Raw genomic sequence first — 21,923 nt, forward strand, 5'->3', positions numbered from 1 at the left:
TTAGTTTGCTAGGGCTGCTGCCATAACAAATTATCACAGGCTAGATGGCGTAAACAATAGAAATTTATTTTTTTCACATTTCTGAAGTCTAAAAGTCCAAGATCAAGGTGTTGGCATGTTTTGTTCCTCTTGAGGTCTCTCTCCTTGGTTTGCAAATGGCTGCCTTTTTGCTGGGGTTTTTCTTTATGTGTGCCCCACTCCTGGTGTCTCTCTGTATATACAAATTTCCTTTTCTTATAAGAACATCAGTCAGATTGGAGTAGGGCCACCCTAATGGCCTCACTTTAACTTCAAAGACCCTATCTCCAAATACAGTCACATTCTGACGTTCTGGGTATTCAACATTGAATTTTGGGGAACACAATTCAGCCAATACATTTGGTTTATTGTATTGGTTGATCATCCCCTAATATAATAAAATTTTATGAGAACATGGATTTTCAAAAACATCTGTGTTGTTCGTTATTTGTATTTCTGATCCCTAGAACAGTACCTCACACATAGCAGATGCCCAATAAGTATTTATTAAGTACATGAAAACAAAAGGCTAAGTGCTAGAGATAAATCTTAGATATAGGGTGGGACAAAGGACACAGAGGAAGGAGAGATCAACTCTGCATATGTGAGTCAGAAGAATTTAAAAAGCAAAGAGTTCATAGTCACTCATCTGTGGCTTAGAAATCTTACCAAGTATACTCTCTATGCTAGCTCCTTCACTATTATAACTCGCTCTAACTATATAATGTTACTCTTCAAGAATGGAGAAACCGTAAACTTACTGGTTCTCTCCATTTCCTTACAATATATAGGATCCTATTTCTAAAAATTGATAGTGTAAGATCACTAAATTGCTTGTATCTTCATCTCTGGATATCCTCTTATATGTCTAGAGATTCCTTTCTATAAACTCGAAAAGTGAGTCATCCTTTTTGTGTCTTCAGAAATCTTGTAGTGATTGTGTTGCGAAAGGAAATATGAAAATCTTAAAATAGCAGCTTCATTCTTTGTGTATTCATTCTTTTTATTCTGGTAATGTATTTGCATGCGACAGGTATTTGTGAAGGAGATACTTAATACTTAAAATTATGTTTTCTTGTTTTGTCAATAGGTACTGCTTGGTGTTGTCGTTATATGGAACTAGCCCAGTGAAGTACATTCGGTTACCTCCAAATAATTCTGATAAGTAACATCATGAATAGATTTTCGTTTCTATTCCCTTTTAATCTTCCAGATCTTCTCCCTGCCATCTGTGTTCCTGCTGCTTGCTTCAGAAGGCTGGCTTCCTGGGGCTACATTCATTGGACTCATAACTTTTGGCTTCCTGTTAGGGTCAGCCTATGGGAGTCATTGGTGGGAGAGTTTCAAATGGGAAGAGAGAAAGTTGGGGGTATTTATTCCCTGGATCCCTCTGTGTGGGTGTGGTTGAGGGATGACTGCATCCTCTCCCAAAGGCCACCACCCCTGTCTAGCGGCCCTCTTCTACACCAACAGCTATAGCTCTTTCTGGGTAGCCTACAGACTTCGGGCAGTAACAGCTTTCCTGCTCTACCTGTTGCTAGCCCTGGTGTGCTTAACCATAATCTGTGTAGCCTTTCCTTTACCATGACCCACCCCTTTGTAAATAGATACCCTGTTCCCTTTTGGTTGGGCTAAGGTTAGTCACTGCTTACAGTGTTTTGTAGCACGTGCCTTACACATATCATTAATATCGAAACCCCAAAAGTTCATTGTCTAGGACAGAGAAAGTGTTCTTTTTTAAAAAAAAAAAATCATTATCTGACTTTTTTCAAATATGGCAATATAGAGATTTCCCTGGGGCTTTGAAGAAAAACATGGGCATCTCTAGGAGTTAATTCTTGAAGCTGTTTTAGAATATTTCACTTATCTGAGGGACACTAAAAGAAATAGAGTAAATAAAAGTTGGAGATTTATTTCTCTTCTGCCGATTGCCAATAACCACAGCATTCTAATTAGAAGTTACCATCATGTAGAGTTGAAAACAATGTAAATTGAATTCTTCTACCTTTTGTAGATGAAATGTCAGGATGTCAGCACTATTCATAGCTCAAATCAGTCTACCTGCTCCATACCTCTCTTTGTTAGCTGTTACACGCTCATCAACCATTCCTTTAAAAAGTATTGCCCAGTGGAAATGATTGGCAATATTGATTGAAAATCTTATAGCACTGTATTGATTTGCAGAATTTCTTTTCATGTAGACCTAAGCTCCTCAGGGGGTTTGTAGAAGCTAGCTACAAAAGACTGTTTGATCTACACAGAACACTACTTAGAAATTTCGGACTAAATATAATTGGGGTCTCCCCATTCATTTCAGTAGACAAAAAGGTTACCTTTCACTATGAAAGGATGTTATAGGAAACTAAATCAGTATCTCAGCTGCTTAAATGGGACTAATAAATGAATACCCTCAAGATAATTTCTAGGCCTCTAATAAGTACCCAATAAATATTTAATGATTAAATTAATTAACCATATATTATATCTTTTAAAAAGCCCTATTTATATCTTGAGCTAAAACTAGTCACAGCATGTGGGTCTCTCTCTCTCCAAATTGAAGTTTCTTGAAAACTATCTTAAATTTTAATGTAATATTTACTTAGTATCATTTAGTATGTTATTTATTTGTATCTCATTTTGAGTATTAATAATGATTTAAATAGACATTATTTATTCTTTTGGAAATAACTTGATGCATTTTTAAGTATGATTTATTGTATGTCTTGGGACCAGAAAATGTTTCTGATGGGATTAATTTTGGGTTTCATTATGAAAATAGATGAGATGCAGAATGATATATTGGCAAGAGGGCCAGACTGTGAATCAAAAGACATGAGTTTAATTCTTAGCCCGTCCACTTACAATATTGAGAAGCTATTCATCTTCTCAGAACTTTTAGTTTTGTCATCCATAAACATGGAGGTAACATCATAGGGATAGCTGCCTCTCAAGATTGTGGGGTGGAGGCTCTACTTCGTATATGAAAACAACTATAAATATAAATTTGCAGAAAGTATGGTGTGATTTAGAGTATTTTACATAATAGGAAACTTTTGTAGAGACACATTTATCCCATTACTTAGCCCACACTTGTGTGTACATGTGATATTCCCTCTCAGATGGGTTTCAACTCGAGCCACATTCCCACCATACAAATCTTGATGATACTGTGGCAGTCTTAATTTTCTAAAAAAACTGGTTGCTGATACAGTTTTCAGTAGAAAGGTCAAGTATGTAGAACAAAACCTTCTTTTGCTATTCTTCTTTAGTCTTCCCCTTTATTGTATCAGAGGAAAATGCTTCATTTCTAGACTGGACATTAAAAGATTCTTTGAACACAGTAACCTCAGGAAGTAAGTAGCTTGAATACTGTCTTCTGATTGGAAAATGACCAAAAGTATTTCTTATTTTGTAACATTAGATAGCTCTGCTATGTGTTGACTTGGCTTTAAATATCACTGACTGTAAAGTCAAAAGCCCCTTTGTGTCGTGAACCTAGTAGTAAAATTAGATATGTTATGATTGACACCTTTCATTATTAAGTGAAATGGAGCCAGCTACTATTTGTTGGAAGATACATATCACTTAAACAGAATGTTTTAAAGACTACCCATATTTTTCAATGCACCTTTCATTGGGAATGGGTGGTAATTTGAATGTTTTAGACTAAGCTTGATATAAAGGCAAGAATGGTTTCAAAAGGACACAAACTCTGCTTTTCAGGGAAGCCAAAGTAAAAGTATAATATATTTAGAAGCATTTGCTCAAAATCTTGGTGGAATATAGTCACCTTTAATTTCCCAAGATAATAGTTGCTCTTTGGATCTAACATGGTATTTTTGATAGACTGAGGCTTAGGGCCACTCTGGGGCAGTGTTGCTTGGTGAGTCAGGTGTGGTAGCATAGTCTCACCTGGCCTGCTCTGCAGGCCTCCATGAGACTCAAACTGGGAGGAGAGTGAAAACTTTTGAGCCGGGTCAACAGGTTGCCCATTTTGGGTGGAGAATGTTAGGACCAGTGTGGCACACTTGTTCATGTTAACATCTATCTTAGGGAGGAGGGAGCCCTGATTTGTCACATGTACCAATTCCTATAGTGTAAATAATCCTACCGTGGCCAATTTCAAGCTACCAATGGTTTAACAAACTGCTCACAACATTCTTGAAAATTTAACAGGATGGTCTCACAAGCTTCTATGAGCTAGCTGGAGCACAATAATGAGACAGGTAGTGTGGAGGAAGGGAAGAGGGAATCCCCACACCATCCTGTGCCAACAAAGAGGGTTGAGAGAAGAGATTATTCTCAAGTCCAAGAGCTGGCCAAAATGAGAGAGGGAATTCTTGTATTTTTTGTTTTTAAAAGTTATAGAGGTTGTATCTCTCTGACCTAGCCACATAACCCCTTTCTTCCGTTTCCTGTGTGAAATCTTCAGCAAATTCTACATTGATCACTGCTGAGGGAACTCAAAGAAGGAAATGGGGCAGTCAATATATGGGTTACTCATTTTTTTTAAAAAAAGGGGGTAACAGTTAAGAGGGTAAAATTACGTACACACCCCTTTTATTGCATGCTAAGAAATTGGGAAAGTAGGACGGATGAGTTGGGTTAACGGATGAAGGGATTGACTAGCTACTGAGCTGTAATCTGAGAGTTTTCAGTGGATACACTGAAGGAGGCGAGGCTCTCATATAGTTGTGAACAGGAAGAGTGAGTGGAAGTCAACATTGGGGAAAGTTATTAAGTAGAAGCCGTAAGCCATGGAATAAGGAAATGTTGCTTTGAATTCATTACATTCCATATTTATGTTTAAATGTGTATTGCCTGGGTTAACAAGAACCATCAGCTGGGGATTACGTTAGGCTACAAATGCTTAGTCCTTAAGGGTCCTAGAGGGAGACAAACAGTCTAGAAGGGGACATCAACATGTAAACACAGAATGAAATTTAGTGTGAGAAAGGCTGTTACAAGAGTATTGTTGAAGGACTGAGAGCACAGAGGAAGTAGCAACTTATCACCTCCCCAGGGAACTCTTTAAAAAGCACATTCATGAAAAAGGTGAAAGGGATTAAGAAGTACAATTTGCCAGTTATTAAAATGGTCACTGGGATGTAAACTACAGCATGGGGAATATAGTCAATAACATTGGAATAACTACGTATGGTGTCAGATGGGTACTAGATTTATTGGAGTGATCACTTTGTAAAGTACATAATATCTAATCACTATGTTGTACACCTGACACTAATATAACATTGTATGTCAATTGTAATTGAACAATAAATTTTAAAACATACTCATTTAAATATACTGTAGGTTTATAGTATCTAGAATTTTGAGTTTTAAGTATTTGATCCTAGTATCTTAACAATGGCTGATGATGTATGTTGCTTATTATCTTAACTATGTTACCATGGAAAATATAATTTTTTAGCTCAATAGTGAACATTTTGAAAGTTTTTTGAGGTGTAAATGATGCACCATAAAGTGCAACTTAAGTGTGCAATGTGAAGTCTTGACATATGTATACACCATCGCCTCAATCAAATTTGAACATACCCACCTCTCACCAAAGGTATCTCATGCTTTGTTTCATCTGTTCTTCCCTACCACTGCCTACCTGCATGTCCGCCTTTATTTTCAGGCACCTCTCCTGTGGTTTCTGCCCCTGTAGACTAGTTTTCATTTTCTGGAACGGAATCTACATTGGGTACTCTTATTTTTGACTGGCTTTTTTTTAATTTAGCATAATTATTTTGAGATTGACCTATGGTTTTGTAAGGATCAATAGTTCATTCCCTTTTTTTTATCACTGCATAAAAGTAACAAAATTCCATAGTATGTGTATGCCACAATCTGTTTATCCATTCACCTCTTAATGGACATTTAGATGATTTTCCAGTTTGGGCTGTTAAAAGTAAAGCTGCTATCAACTTCAGAAGCCTTTGTGTGGATGTAGGTTTTCATTTCTTTTGACTAAATATTATGTATTAATACCTACGAGTGGAATAGCTAGCTTGTGTGGTAAATGTATGTTTACCTTTAGAAGAAATTACAAAACGGCTTTTCAAAGTTCTGTATTTGACATTCCCACCAGTATTGTATGAGAGTTCCAGTTATTCCACTCCTTGCCAAACTCACTATGGTCTGTCTTTTCAATTTTAGTCATTCTGGTGGCTATGCAGTGGTATCTCATTGTGATTTTAATTTGCACTTTCCTAGTAACCAATGTGGTTGAGCATCTTTTTAGGTGTTGATTTGCTACCTATCATCTTTGGTGAAGTGTCTCTTTAAATCTTTTGCCCGATTTTTAATTGGGTTGTTCATCTTATCATTAAATGCTAAGACTTCTTTAATTTTTCTTGGATTCCAATTCTTCATCAAATATCTGTTGTGCAAATATTTCTTTCCAGTCTGTGACTTACATTTTCAATTTCTTTACAGTGTTTTTTGAAAAGTAACCTTTCTTTTTTGGTAAAATGTAGTGTTATAAGTGTCTTCTTTTATAATTTGTACTTTTGTGTGTAATAGGTTCAAAGCCCAAGGTCATTAAGATTTTTTTCCTGTGTTTCTTTTCTAGAAGTTTTCCAATTTTAGTTCTTATGTTTAGATTAATAATTCATTTTGGGTTAATATTTGTAGATGGAGTGAGGTAAGAATTGAGGATTTTAAAAATAGATAATATCCAATTGTTCCAGCAACATTTGTTGAAAAGATTATTATTTTTCCATTGAATTACCTTGTTGTAAAGCTTTATTTCTGGATTTTTAATCTTCCATTAATTTATCTGTTTTGACATGAATAAGACACTGCTCTGATAATTGTAGCACTGTAGTAAATCCTGAAATCAGGTAGTGCTACTCTTCTAAATTGTTAATTTTCAAATTCTGGTGTCCATTCCAGGTCTTTAAATTTCCACATGAATTTTATAATCAGCTTCTCAATTTCTACAAAAAAAAAAAGGCTGCTGAAATTTTAATTAAAATTGCACCAAATATGTAGGTCAACTTGAGGAACATTGATATCTTCATAAATCCTGAGTCTTCTAACCTATGGACATAGGATATTGCTCCATGTATTTAGGTTTTCTTTAATTTTTCTTAGCAATATTTTGTGCTTTTAAGTGCACATGTTTGTCAAGTTTCTTTCTAAGTATTTCATACTTTTGATGTTATTTATAGAATTGTTAAAAATTTTAATTCAAGTTTCTTGCTATTGTATTGAAATATAATTGATTCAGTACTTGTATCGTGAACATTTGCTAAATTATTAGTTCTAGGAGCTTTTTTATAGATTCCTCAGATGATTGTGCCATCGCTGAATGACAGTTTGCTTCTTCATTTTTCATCCAGATGGTATCATTTCTTTTTCTTGCCTTATTGCACTGGTTTGACCTCTTGTACAATGTGTGAATACAGATGGTGAGAATGGACATCCTTCCCTTGATTCTGATCTGAGGGGGAAAAGCATTTAGTCCTTCACCATTAAGTACGATCCTGGCTGAAGTTTTTTGCTGTTGTTGTTTGTTTGTTTGTTTTTGGAGATGTCCTTTATCAAGTTGTGTAAATTCCCTTCTATACTGAGTTTGCTGAGAGTTTTTGTCATAGTTGAATACTGAACTAGGTTACCGTATTTCCCCATATATAAGACGCACCTTAATTTTGGGGCCTGAAATTTGAAAAAAATATATTACGTAAAGTTATTGAACTTAAGTTTTATTCATCATAAAATTCATTCAACTCCTCATCACTGTCAAAACTCCCAACCATTAGCTTGTCCTCATCTGTGTCTGATGACGAATCACTGTCTTCATATATTGCCTCGTCCTCAGTTCCATCTATGGCATTTGAAATGCCACACTTCTTAAATGACTTGACAACGATCTCAATCTTGATATTATCCCAGGATCTTTTCACCCAGGTACAAACTTCTCCTATAGTTGGTTTCTTCACTCTTCCTGCTGGTGTCAAATTGTCCCCAGAAGACTTCATCCATTGGTTTCTTTCGTCTCTCATGGCAGCTTTGAAGGGTTTGTTAAGGCTGCCATCAGGTGGTTGGAGCTGGAATGTCAAGCCTCCAGGTGTGATGGCAAGTTTTGTTTTTTGCTCCGCAGCAACCTTCTTTGTGTTTTTTGTTATGTGTGCCCTGAACTGATCAAGTACCAATAGGGCAGGTTTGTGTAAGAACCCACCTGGTCTCCTGCTCCAAACTTTCTCAAACCAGATCTTCATCCCATCGTGATCCATCCAACCCTTGTCATGAACATGGACAATCACTCCTCGAGGAATGTCTTCTTTTAGCATTGTTTTGCGTTTGAAAATCAGCACAGGAGGCAGCTTGGTTCCATTGGCACAACAAACTAGAACAACTGTATAACGGCTCTTTTCATGTCCACTTGTCTTCACAGTTACACAGTTTTCACCCCCTTCTATCAACAATTCTGTTACTTGGGACATCAAATTGAAGGGGGACTTCGTCCATATTTGCAACTTGTCCCAACTCAAACTGAGGTGTCTTCCGACATTGAATGAGAAAACAATGAAATTCAAGGACCTTCTGCTCATAGCTTTCAGGCATCTTTTGGGCAAGTCTGGTGCATGTACGCATGCTTAGTCCATTCCATTTCATAAACATGAAGCACCCATTGTGTCCTCCTTTGAAATCAGTAACTTATTTTTCATCAATTCTCTTGCCTCATGCTCAACCATCTTTGTGGACACAGGAATTCCAATTGCCCTTTGCTCTTCAATCCATATCTTCAATTCCCTCTGTAAATCTGGCCATTTTGCTGACTTGCCTCTCATGGCCTTCTTCTGCCGTGGCGTTTTCAGTAGGGTTTCTTCTTCCCATAGCCAGTCTCAGATTGTTTTCTCAGTTGGAGGAGGACCAAACTTAACATTCAGCAGCACGACTTCCATTCACTTTTGCAAACTGGATCACTTTTAACTTGAATTCAGCACTGTACAAAAATCTTTTCTGAGCCATTTCTGGGCAGAACGTGGCAAAACGTAACCTACCATAATATACCAGTAACAAGTGCGAAACAATGAGCACAAAGACAACAAGCGGGAAATGCAAGTTAAAAAACCTACAACCACTGTATAAGACGCACCCAGTTTTTAGACCCCAAATTTTTCTAAAAAGGGTGCATCGTATACATGGGGAAATACGGTAAATGCTTTTTCTTCTTTCCTGTATTGCGATTACATGTTTGGTTTTCCTTTTTATTCTGTTACAATGAGTTGTATCAATTCATTTTCAAATAAATCATTGTCCCATTTCTAAGATACACCCCACTTAGAGTGCATTATACTTTTTATATTTTGTTCAATTCGATTTGCTGATATTTTGTTGAGGATTTTTGCATCTATGTTTATGAAGGATGCTGTATTTTTTTTCTTTCTTTTAATGTCTTTTTCTAGTTTGGGTATGAGGGTAACACTGTTCTTATAAAATGAATTGGGAAGTATCACCCTGCTTTAATTTTATAGAAGAGTTTGTGTAGAATTGGTATTAGTATTCCTTAAATGTTTGATAAAATTCTCCAGTGAATCCATCTAAGTCTGGTGTTGACTTTGTAGGATGGCTTTCAATCACAAATTCAATGTTATTAATAGTTGTAGGACTATTAAGGTTATTGATTTCTTCTTAAGTGATCTTTGGTAGTTTGTGTCTTTCAAGGAATATGTTCATTGAATCTAAGTTGTTGCACTCTTTGACATAAAGTTGTTATTCTACATTTAATGTCTGTAGGATTGATAGTGTTGCATCGTATCTCACTGGTCACATATTGATCATTTGTATATTTCCTCTTGTATCTGATCAGTGTGGCAAGAAGTTTATAATTTTATTGACTTTTCAATTAATCAGCTTTCAATTTTATTAATCTTTTCTTTCTATTTTATCAACTTCTGCTCTTACCCTATTTTTTCATGGTATCACTCTTTGCTCAGAAATCTACTTTGTCTGATATGAATATAGCCACTCCAGCTTTTACTTCTGCCATGGTACATCTTTTCCCATCTTTTTACTTTTAATTATTTATGTGAAATGGATTTCTTATAAATGATATATGATTGGTTCCTGTTTTTTAAAAATCCAGTCTGACATTCTCTGCCTTTTAATTGGTATGTTTAGACTATTTACATTTAATGTCACTATTCATGTAGTTGGGTCTAAATCTACCATCTTGCTATTTGTTTTTTATTTGCTTGCTCTTTGTTCCCATTCCCTCTTTTTCTGCTTTTTTTTGGATTAATTTCATGATTTCATTTTATAACTTTTTTCTGGTTTTGTTTGTTTTTACTGGTTACATAGGTGAACAGTATACATCCTTTTCTTATCACAGTCCACTTTCAAGTGATTTATACCACTTCTATCCTTCTTTCCCTTTTCTGGCCTTTGTTCTATAGTTGCCATGCATTTATTTCTTATATATGTTATAAACTCCCCAATTATTATTGTTATGTTTACTTTAAACAATCAATTATCTAGTAAAGAGATCTACAAAAATAAGAAAAGTATTTTGCATATATTTATGTATTTACTATTCTCAGTGCTCATCATTTCTTTGTGTCAATCCACTTTTCAGCCTGGTTTCATTTTTCTTCTGCCCAAAGGACTTCCTTTAGCATACTTTGTACTACACGTTGCTGATATGAATTCTTCAGGCTTTGTATGTCTGGAAAAGTTCTTGTTTTACCTTCATTTTTTTGTAAGGTTTGCTGAGTAGAGAATTCTTTTTTTTTTTTTATTGTTAGTTTCAGGTGTACAGAACAATGCAATAGTTACCCTTTTCACCCTCACAAAGTAACAACCCCCCTCCCCCCATCCACTGCCCTCCCACCCCCGATATCATGCTTGTCTATTACAATTCCATTGAATCCGTTCCCGCACTCTACTCCGTGTCCCGAGGTTATATGTATATATAATTATAGTTGACATACAGTATTATTCAACATCAGTTTCAGAAATACAATGCGGTGGTCAGGCCTCTACATCAACTATGAAGTGGACTCCCCAAAAGGGCATTGGTCCATCTGGCCCCCTAAGAAATGCTTACAACGTTATTGATTGTATTCCTCGGACTATCTTTTTCTATCCCTGAGGCCATATTGCAATTACCAATTTGTATTGTCTCATCCCTTCCCCTCTCCTTCATCCCCACCCCCTCCCAACTAACAACCCTCAGTTCTTCCTCTGTGTCTCTGAGACTATCTCCATCCACTTCTCCCATCCATTCAGTTCCTTAGAATCCACGTATAAGTGAGATCATATGATATTTGTCTTTCTCTGACTGACTTATTTCACTTAGCATAATGTTCTCTAGTTCCATCCATATTGTTGCAAAGGGTACTATTTCCTTCTTCTTTATAGCTGAATAATACTCCATTGTGTAAATGTACCAAAGTTTCTCACCCGGTCAGAATGGCTATCATCAATAAATCAACAAACAACAAATGCTGGCGAGGCTGTGGGGAAAAGGGAACCCTGGTGCACTGCTGGTGGGACTGCAGGCTGGTGCAGCCATTATGGAAATCAGTATGGAGGCACCTCAAAAATCTGAAAATGGAACTACCTTACGACCCAGCAATCCCACTCTTAGGTATTTATCCAAAAAATCCCAAGACATTAATCCAAAAAAATATATGCACCCCTATGCTCATTGCGGCGTTATTCACAATGGCTAAGACTTGGAGTATAGAATTCTTAATTGAGAGTTCTCTCAAATCCTGTTCTATATTTTAATGATATAGTTTCACTGCCTTCTGATTTACATTGTTTCTCACAAGAAGTCTGCTGTAATTCTTACCTTTCTATATACAAAATGTGTCTTTTTGAAAAACTGCTTTAAAGATTTTCTCTTTATCACTGGTTTAAAGAAATTTTTTTTTATTATGTGCCTTGGTATAGTTTCCTTCATGTATTTTTTGTACTTTGGGTTTTGAGCTTCTTGGATCTGTGGGTTTATAGTTGTCATTAAATTTGGAAAATTTTCCACCATATTTTTTTCCAGAAAAAATTTTCATGTCTTCTTTCTCGCTAGGACCATAATTTCACTTATATTAGGCCACTTGAGGTTGTCTCACAGCTGAATGATTCCTTGTAAAATTTTCATTCAGTCTTTTTTCCATCATGTTTCGTTTTGAATAGTTTCTGTTGCTATGTCCTAAAGTTTATTAATCCTATTATTTTAGCTCTATATCATGAGAAATTTAATGTCTTTTCCACCTAATAAATGACATTTAAAAAATATAAACTCTGGCACATTTAGTCTTTATGATACGATGGTAATTTCCCATTTACTGTACTTTTTATGGTATGTTTCATCTTGATGACTTAAAATACAATTGTGATTCTCATTGACTTAATTAAATAAGGTATTTTCATCTGGCCTCTCCCTTTCCATTTTCTCTTTAGTTGAGCTTTGTGAGAAAACAATTCTTTTGTTAGTTTGCCGAATGAACCTTGAAACACATAGTGCTCTGCTTGTTGTCCTGTTTTCAGTATGATCAAATGACTTTAAACCATGTTTTGGTGGTAGATAAGACTTCCCTGCACAGGAGAGTATAGTCACAGTGCCATGCCTCTCTTGAAGAGCTAGAAATTGAGAGAGCCTTTGGGTAGGCTGTGGAATGTGTATTTCTTCTTTTTGAGCTTAACACTGTCATGCAGAGGGTTTTCTGGGTATCTCTCTCCATGTGGAGACAAGCAGTCTTTGCTCCAGGTAGAACGTGTCACATCCGCACAAAGCTTTGGGCTAGAGTATGGATCTCTCAAGACACTTGGTGTACTAGGACCAGTCTTAGGGTCCATGGGAGCAAGCCACATCTATTCAAGTTGGAAGCTTATGTGCAAGTAAAACTGTGTATAATCTTTCCTGTGATAGCTCTTTGCTTTGCTTCTCCTTCAGTATTTAGTTAAGTCTTTCAAGATTTTCAGCTTTCCTTAGCTGGGCCAATGGGAACCAAGGGAAAATATTTTTGATTAATCTTGGCAGCAACATGAATGGAGAGAAATCCAAAATGTAGGTAAATTTCAGGGGCAAAGGAGTTACGTGGTTGATTTACCTTCCCCACCTTTAATAAATATCTCTTTTCAGAACTACCTTTGGAGGATCCGCATTTTGCTGGATGGGGATAAGGGAGCGATTCTCCTGGCAAGATTCTTTACTGCCTTCTCCCTTCCTCATCCCTTCACCAACATATACGTTTTCTCTTTGTTACAGACCTTTGCTGTCAAATAGCTGGCAACGAATAACTAAGATACTAATTGAAAGAAAATTTAAGGGTTTCTTCCGCTCAAAAGGATATTTGTATTTTAAATGCTAACCCATAAAGACTAAAGGCTTTTCTGTTATTAAAGGAATGAATACTTAATGATGGAATTTCAGGTCGAAGGAGATCTAATGGAAACTAGGATCCTGACAAACTGTACCACTGTGCCTATAGATTTTTATGCCAATATACATCTCTCTTAATTTACCCCAACCTGGGTTTTTTAATGTACTCTTCAGAATTAAAATTTAAGATGATTATTTTTGGGAAATTCTATCTATACTCATATATCCCAATGAAAATCTATTAACTTAAACTCTGAAAAAGATTATAAACTATGTACTTAGGGTAAACATCTATAAAAAATATATTTGTCTGTCAATGAGTTAAAGCTAAGGTGAATGACCATAACATATGAATGTGAGCTGTGTGCTGTCATGGTTTGTCTGTAATACTAGACTTGATTTGTGATATGTGCAAATCACACATTCCTAAACCAACGTAATAATTCTCTGTGAATTGTATGTTCCTATTAGTTTTGAAATGGTTATGGTATTTACTTCTCCCTCCTTCACCTTATTTCAGAAAAGATTTAGAGGGCTAAAATGAGTAAATTTTAAAAAGTGCCCTTTAGAACACTTATATATTTGTGATATGTGAGATCTTTATTTTCTAACGTTATTAACATTTGACTTTTAGGTATTCAGAGGATGACTATCTTCAGATTATCACAAATATACAGAGCTGCCCATGGAAACGACAAGTAGAAGAATATGAGAATTTTAGGTAAAAATTTTCTTCATAAATAATATGATATAAAAAACCTTTTGTAGGGACAATAAGCAACATGTTTTAAAATGAAGGTACAAGGAGTCCAAGTGGCAATCAGGATGATTTTATTCTAAGACCCTCTCAAGAGGCACATGGCACTCCATCCCCGTCTCTTATATAGAAATTTGCAATTATGTTACTGGAATTAATTACAGAAATTCCAAGTTCAGAAAGAAAGTTGTTATACTTTTTATTATGTTGTAAAGGGTGTTGCTTCTTTGTACCATTTGTCTTTGAGGTTTGTTTATTTTATAAATAAAATGTAATGGCATTAAAGAATGTTTGGAAAATCTAGAAGGGAAAAATCACCCATAACTCCATCAGCAAACTCTGTGTCCTTTTCTGCATATTCTCTTACAGTTTTTCTCATTACCTTTCTAATACCGGCAACGTTGAGGAGTGTGATTGCTCCAGGTAATAACCCAGGGAGGAGTTAACAACCTCACAAGACCAGGTTATCAAGCGATCATTATAGAGCTATCCTGTGCTTGGATAAGTTGGAGCCCAACCAGATAGAATAAATTATGTTAGGACAGTAGGCTTTCCCCAGGGGTTGGGAGGGGTGTGCATGGATACTTATCTGGCACCACTTCCCCCCAATACCTGCTCTTATGCGCATCTAGGCCAGTTGTCTTTGTGCTGCAGCTAAGTCTGCATTGCTCTGCTTTTCTTGGCTCACATGATTCTTCGTTGTGTATCAGTCCAGCTTTTATCCCAGTCCAGAAATATGTTTTCATCTTTACTGGTACATATTTTCAAAGTTTGCTTTAAGTATCAAATATTTAAAAAAAAAACAACAACCTTATGAAAGAGACTTTGCTTTCCCCTAAGAGTCTCTAAGAAGTATCTGCTGCTTTGCTTTCTCGACTGCGGGAAGGCAGCTGTTCTCCCTTGAGTGATGCTGTGGCTCTGACTGTCCCACCTTCAGTCAGCATATGCTGGAGGCATTGGACCAACTGCCTTTGAGTTGCTGCCCGTGAGAGAGGGATTCTGGTCTGTTCCCATTGGGTGAAAGAGTAACTTCCTGATTGGGGGAAAGCTGAAAGTGACTATCTTCCCTCCACTGGGTAGACACATGGCTGTCATGGCTTCCTGTGGGATGCCACGGGGCGTCTTTCCTGTCACTTCAAGGTGAGGGATGGGAAAGGAGATTCCTCTTTATTCATTTCCAGGATATTTTATGTTACACAGTCTGCTACAGATTGAATGTGTCCCCTCAAAAGTCATAAGTTGAAAACCTAATCCCCAGTAAAATGGCATTTGGAGGTGGGGCCTTTGGGAAGTGATTAGGTCCTGAGAGCGAGGCCCTCATGAATGGGATTAATGATTTTATAAGAGACCCTGGACTGCTCTCTTGTGCTTTCCATCATGTGAGGGCACAGCAAGAAGACACTGTCTGGGAGCCAGGAAGTAGGTTCTCACTAGACACCGAATCTTCCAGCACCTTTATGTTCGATTTCCCAAACTTCAAAACTGTGACAATAAACATCTGTTGTTTATAAGCCAGCCAATCATAGTGTTCTGTCATACCAGGTCAAATGGATTAAGACACGGTCCTCCTTGAGACTAGATGTAAGAGGTTAGAGACGGGGAGACCCGATAGAAAGTGGCACAGGCACCCGTAACCTAACCGGTCACAGGGTCAATGAATGACAGAAGAGGCTCGTTCTGAGAGCCCTGTCTCCATGTGCAGGACGGGCAAGAAAGGAAGAAGGGAATGTTGAGGTATTGAGATACTGAGGATCAATCCAAGTTAATTAGCGGGAAAGACTTAGGTGAATAGTGGTACCAATAATCAAAATACGGATAAAGGAGTTCCTGCTTACAGCTTTGAAGTTGATTCGGATCAAGTCTCTGAGAATAATACAAGTAAAACAAAGTGTACTCAACACCTGTTGGAGAGCATTGGCGAGCTGCCAAGGCAGGGGGGATGTACAGGACTAAGATCCAGAAGAAAGGGAACCCGAGGGAGCGAGCCCACCATTTGGGGCTGCTTTCTCCCACAGGGAACTGGCCAAGTGCTAAAGCAAAAGGCATGGCTGAGAGGCCGAGAGGCTGAGCAGAGCTGCCGGCCACCCCTAGAAAAGTCCACTTCTCTCCGAGACTGAAGCTCACACTTCAATCATTCCCATCCTCAATCGGATTTAGATCTGCCCTTGCCTAGATGCCTGATAGCAACCCAAGTCCATCCTCGCTGGGAGAAGGTCACCTCATTCAGAGCCTTACATGATCTGTGCAAGTGTTCACACACAATGGCTCAATTTAAAAAAGAATTCTCTTGAAAGGCTTTTTTTTTATCTTTCCTATTTTCTTTAAAAATGAAAAGGAGTCTCTTGAAATCGAAAGCTGCATGTGAGTCACTGTGGCAAATTGTAATGGGTAGAAGCTGTACAGATGGATGGTCTGTGCACAGAATGGCCATTTTCCCTTTTGTACTGTTGCGGTATAAAAAGTGCCTCATGACGATAACTCAATGGCCTGTCTGTCCCTTTGGGGCTAATTTAAGTAAACATCTGGGACTATAACAATTATTGCTTATTGTCATCCAAGAGAACAGTCATGGCACTATTTATTTACTTGAATATTTATTTTATTGTAATGTGCTTTTTATGGGCATATTAATAAACTAAATTAGATAAACCCTCAACAAAAGTCTGTGCAATTGTATCATAATAAACCACCTATGTTCCTAAAATATTTACTAATATAGCTGGCTGAGTCTAGGGAGTTTCTGGCTTATTTATAAAGTGGGTGTTACAGAAATGTCCCCTATTATTATAGATATCAAGTAGCTAAATAGATTTTTTATTTAATGCACAGCATTTTGTACCAAATTGAAGAAAAGTGAAACGTGAGCTTAAAAAGGTGGTAATATTTTTTTAGCAGGAATTTTAAAAAGTTACATTAAATTCTGAAGAATATGAACAAATGAATAGTTTGTAAATCCAACTGCAGCCTGATGGCTGAAACTTCCAGCAGTCAATACCTAGGGGCTATTTGAAAATTATGGGACTTATGTGGTTACCTGATTTAAAAATAAGAAACTTTTTAAGAGTTAATTTTCTTAAACAAATAGGCCACTTGCTATCAGAGGGGATACATTTTATTTATCAACAAATATTTGTTGAGGGTTTACTATGTCAAAGCACAGGCAACCTCTTCAGCCCGGTACAGGATGGGGTACAGAGTGGAACCTCAGTAAACATATATTAAATGAAGGGATGCATGAAAATAAACAAGAAAAATGCAAGGTTTTCTTGCTGACCTCAAAGAAATTGTAGTCAGTTTGCAGAGACAAAAAATAAAAGTACAAATATTTATGATTTAGTGCCACAATGAGTATTGTATACAAATACTGTAATATAGCAATACATGATAACCATGGGATATGATTTCTTGAACCATGTTATGGAGAGAGGCAGGACTTGGGCTGTAATTCTGAGGATGGATATAGAGGGAGGGAGAGACCAATACCAGGGTGGCGAGACCTGGAAAAAAACATGAGTAAGTTTCAGGAGCAGCCTCGCTGGAGCAGTGACCGTGTACTAGAGTGCTTGGGATAAAGGGGATCCTTAGAGATCAAAAGGGATGCCCCTGATGATGCACAAGGTTCTGATTATCAGAATGTAGTCCACAGGCTTTCTATAGATACCCAGACTCCAGCAGAGAGATTTCTATCAAGGGAATCACACGATGAATTTACTATTTTAAAGAAATAATGTTATGCAAAATGTTGCGCAGATTGGAATCTTAAAAGGGAGTGAATAGACTGAAGGACATCAGAGCAGTCAGGGGCTGGTTGTAGAAAGGTGACTAGAGTGATGAAGATCTAAAACAACAACAGTGGCTATAAAAATAGCAAGGAAGGAACACTTGACCGTGAGCTCCTTGGGGGCATGGTGTATTTTATTTATCTTTGTATCTCCAGTGCCCATGACAGAGATGGTACCCAATTAATAGCTGGAGTACTTGTATATATGACAGAAAAATTGGCAGGGCTTGGTTGCTTATTGATTCCTAGTTTCCTGATTGAAGGAGAAGAAAAAGAGTAGAAGACAAATGAAAAATGTTGGGTCTGGTTGATTGGGATAATAATGGTGCCACTGACGAGTGGAAAGATTTCAAAGAGAAATTGCTTTTGAGAAGAGGAGTTTATTCTAGACATGCTGTGTTTGAGCTGCCTTTGGGACAACCAGAGGCAGAAGATGTTTCCTTGGTCTAGGGTAAATATAAATGTTAAGAGAAGATGGACTTTTCTGAAAAAGAAAGGCAGCTGCTTTTAAAGTTACTTTCTGTAAGAAATATGGCCCTTGGAAAACCTATCTTCTCAGTAATCTTCCCCCGCCCCCACTTAACAGTATTTGTCCTCTATAAACAGTATTTATAGATTATTAAGTTTTTACTCATTCAACGCTTAATTGGGAGTCTGAGAACTTGTAGCTGGGGTTTGTGTCCCTGACGTCTCACAGCCTTCCCCTGGAAGCAGCTGACGTCCATGTCAGTGGTCCCATGAAGCCCTTGAAATTATATGTGAAATTGTGTTTCTTGGAAAAAGATCCCTACCTATCATCAGATTCTCAAGGGGTTTAGGACCCCTGAATAGACTAAAATAGTTCTAAGAACTCTTTTGAGCCCGAGGCTCTATTTACTTACAACACAGTGCAATAGTTATACTTTTTACCCCTCAAAGTGACAACCCCTCCTCCCCCAATCCACAGCACCACTCCCCCTCACTACCCCCCCATTACCCCCTTCTGCAATCATACATATCTATTACAATTCCACTGACTCATCCCGACATTTTAAGTTTGTTATAAATTGGCGTTTTTTGTGAGATCACAGTTGAACTTAGTTAATGAGGGATTTAAGTAAGAGTTAAAGATGTCCTATCCCCTCCTGTTTTTTCTATTGGCATCTACTTTCATTTACATATAGCTGTATCAGGTTGAGAATGTCTAGCCACCTGCCTTCTGCTTTTAAAATCCTTAACTGATTCTATTAGTTTTTCCCCCAAACATAAGCTGATACACATTTATGAAAAATCTACCTGGATTTTAGTGTAAGAAGTTTTTTACAGGGTGGTTGTATATTTAACTTTATAAGAAACTGCCAAATTATGTTCCAAAAGAGCTGCGCCATTTTACACTTCCAGGAACAATATATTAGAATTCCTATTGTCCCACATCCTCAGCAACACTTGGTGTTGTCAGATCTTTTAATTTTAGCCTGACTTCTAATTCATGGTATTTTCAGTTTGCATATCCTGGATAACTAATAACATTTAGCATCTTTACATGTGTTTATGGGCCATTCATATTTCCTTTTTTGTGATGTATCTGTACAAGTAGTTTATCCATATTTTATTGCTGTCTGTGTTTATATTATTGATTTATAGTTTTTTTTTTTAATTGATTTATAGTTTTTTTGTTTTTTGTTTTTTTTTTAGCTGAGCCATCCTGCCATCTGTTGGCAGCTCAGCGGCTGCTCAGCTCAGGCCGGGCATTGAACCGCTATTGCTCAGAGCTCAAATTCTTGAGCGAGCTCTTAACCAACTGAGCCACTCGGCCGGACCTTATAGTTCTTTTTATTTTATTTTATTTTTTACATTTTGACCCCCTTCAGTTAACTAGATTATTGCTCTTTACATTCTTTCCCTCTCATTTTTAGAAAGTGATGGATAATCATTTGCTTGAACTTAGATATTTGAGAATAACATTGATATGCTTAAATTTAAATTAAACATAGTATGAAATGTCCCCGACTCCTCTTTGCTCTCTTCCTGTACTTCACCTTGAAAGCTGCTTGTGATGCTCTAGAAACTTCTGGTAAGCAGGATTTATCCCAGCAGAAGATCTTGGAGCTTCAATGATTAGCCTTAGATTTCTTAGGTAACTTACATGGTAATTACTTTATTAGCTTTTGTGAGTTGTTTTCTAACTTAAAAGAAATGTATTTATATGTGTAATCAATTATGAAAAACTAATAGGTACACAAACAACAGTGCTTAATTTTCATTTTACTTTCACTCCCCCCCCACCCCGAAATACTCATACTATTGCTTTTCATTTGTTTTTGGACCTTCCAATACCATTTGATTTCTTTAGATGTCCCCATGTTTCATACATGTGAGTTTGAATCCAAAATGACTGAATATTATCAATCACATATTTACTGAAAATTAAGTGGCAGAAAACAGTGCTATTATGTAAATACACGTTTATTTTAAGACTCATGCATGAGATACCTTTCCAATTACTTGTAGGACAGGTGTGCCTGATTACTTTGCTACAGATAACTATCACATGGCAGCAATTTTATTAAATCTCAAATTATCCCCTCAGGTTTGATTAGATTAAAATTTCTAAAAAGGTATTCCTTTGTTTTTTTGTGTGTGTTGGATATATAAGAAAAGATCCCAATGCTATATTTGGTAGATTCACTGATATTTCTAAAACAACAGCCAATGTGTTGCTTTTGTTTTTATTTACACTCCTTGTAAGAAATTCAGTGTTAAACAAAATATACGTACATAATGTATTACATATGTTAATTTTTATTACATGACTTTGAAATGATTAAAACAGTGCCATTTAATGATTTAGGTTTGTGAAAGGATGTAAATTCTGAAGATAAATAGATGAGTAAGTTACTCTTTTTTGGAAAATCATAAAACTGAGCAACCAAACTTTTTTAACCAATGTTTTCAGCTATTTTCTGAACTATATCTCCAAAATTAATAGTTATGATTTAATTTGGGTTAGCATTTTGTGAGATTACACTTTAAAAAAAATGAGTCAACACTTATTGAACGCTGTTATATCCTAGGCATTTTATTTTGTAGTACAGATTTCTTGGAAAGAAGCAAAAATCATCTATGTTAGTGGGTGGTTTTTACAAGGCCACGTTTATTTTTCTGATCCTCTGTTGCCCTCCTCCTCATACCCATTAAATGTTTGCTGTTTATGATTCATACAGGGTGACTACAATGATGGCTCAAAGCAATACATATTTTTTTTTTTAATTTAAGAAGATGTGTGCACTTTATGATAGGTGCTTTGGGTCAGTTGTCAGATTGAAAAAGCTTCTTTTCCTTGTTTCCTCTGCATCCAGACCGTTTTTCACTGTTAATGCCCTGTCATAGCATCTTAGTTGTCATGCCATACTGCGTGCCTTTGCATTTAGAGAAGCAACAAAAACCACACCATATCATGACCCCCGCCATATTTAATAATAGAAACTGTCTCTTCTACGTTTAGGGACTGGTTCCTCTCTTAGTCTTCAGAATATAAACTTTGCTGTAAAAAAATGCATCGAAACTACATGGGATTCATTGATCTTCTAAATTTTATTTCATAACTTACCTCCCAAGTTATACTCAATAGTAACTATTTTGCTTTATGCTCCCATGTCAGATAAGCCTCCTTCTAGACCAGCGGTTCTCAACCTTCCTAATGCCGTGACCCCTTAAAACAGTTCCTCATGTTGTGGTGACCCCCAACCATACAATTATTTTCATTGCTACTCTATAACTGTAATTTTGCTACTGTTATGAATCATAATGTAAATATCTTTTTGTTTTCTGATGGTCTTAGGTGACCACTTTGAAAGGGTCGTTCGACCCCCAAAGGGGTCGCGACCCACAGATTGAGAACCACTGATCTAGACTGCCCTACCTTCCAAATCCTCTGTTCCTTATTGCTTTGCTTGCTATAATGCTATGGATATTCCATTGTTTAAACACTGGTATAATATCTCAGCATATAGACCTTTCTCCAGTGTTTCAACATTGCTTTTTCACTC

The 21,923-nt window shown here is 36.8% G+C and overlaps 1 protein-coding gene across 1 annotated transcript in view; it reads left to right on the forward strand.

The window, feature by feature from the left end:
• The window catches only part of ST8SIA6 (ST8 alpha-N-acetyl-neuraminide alpha-2,8-sialyltransferase 6), a 134,224-nt gene that overhangs the window by 70,911 nt on the left and 41,390 nt on the right, over positions 1-21,923 (forward strand). Inside the window, exon 4 of the mRNA XM_019662919.1 lies at positions 13,992-14,078. Within this exon, the coding sequence (XP_019518464.1) occupies positions 13,992-14,078 (87 nt within the window). The remainder of the gene's footprint in view (positions 1-13,991; positions 14,079-21,923) is intronic.

Source organism: Hipposideros armiger, unplaced genomic scaffold, assembly GCF_001890085.2.
Source record: "Hipposideros armiger isolate ML-2016 unplaced genomic scaffold, ASM189008v1 scaffold_383, whole genome shotgun sequence".
Lineage (NCBI taxonomy): Eukaryota > Metazoa > Chordata > Mammalia > Chiroptera > Hipposideridae > Hipposideros > Hipposideros armiger.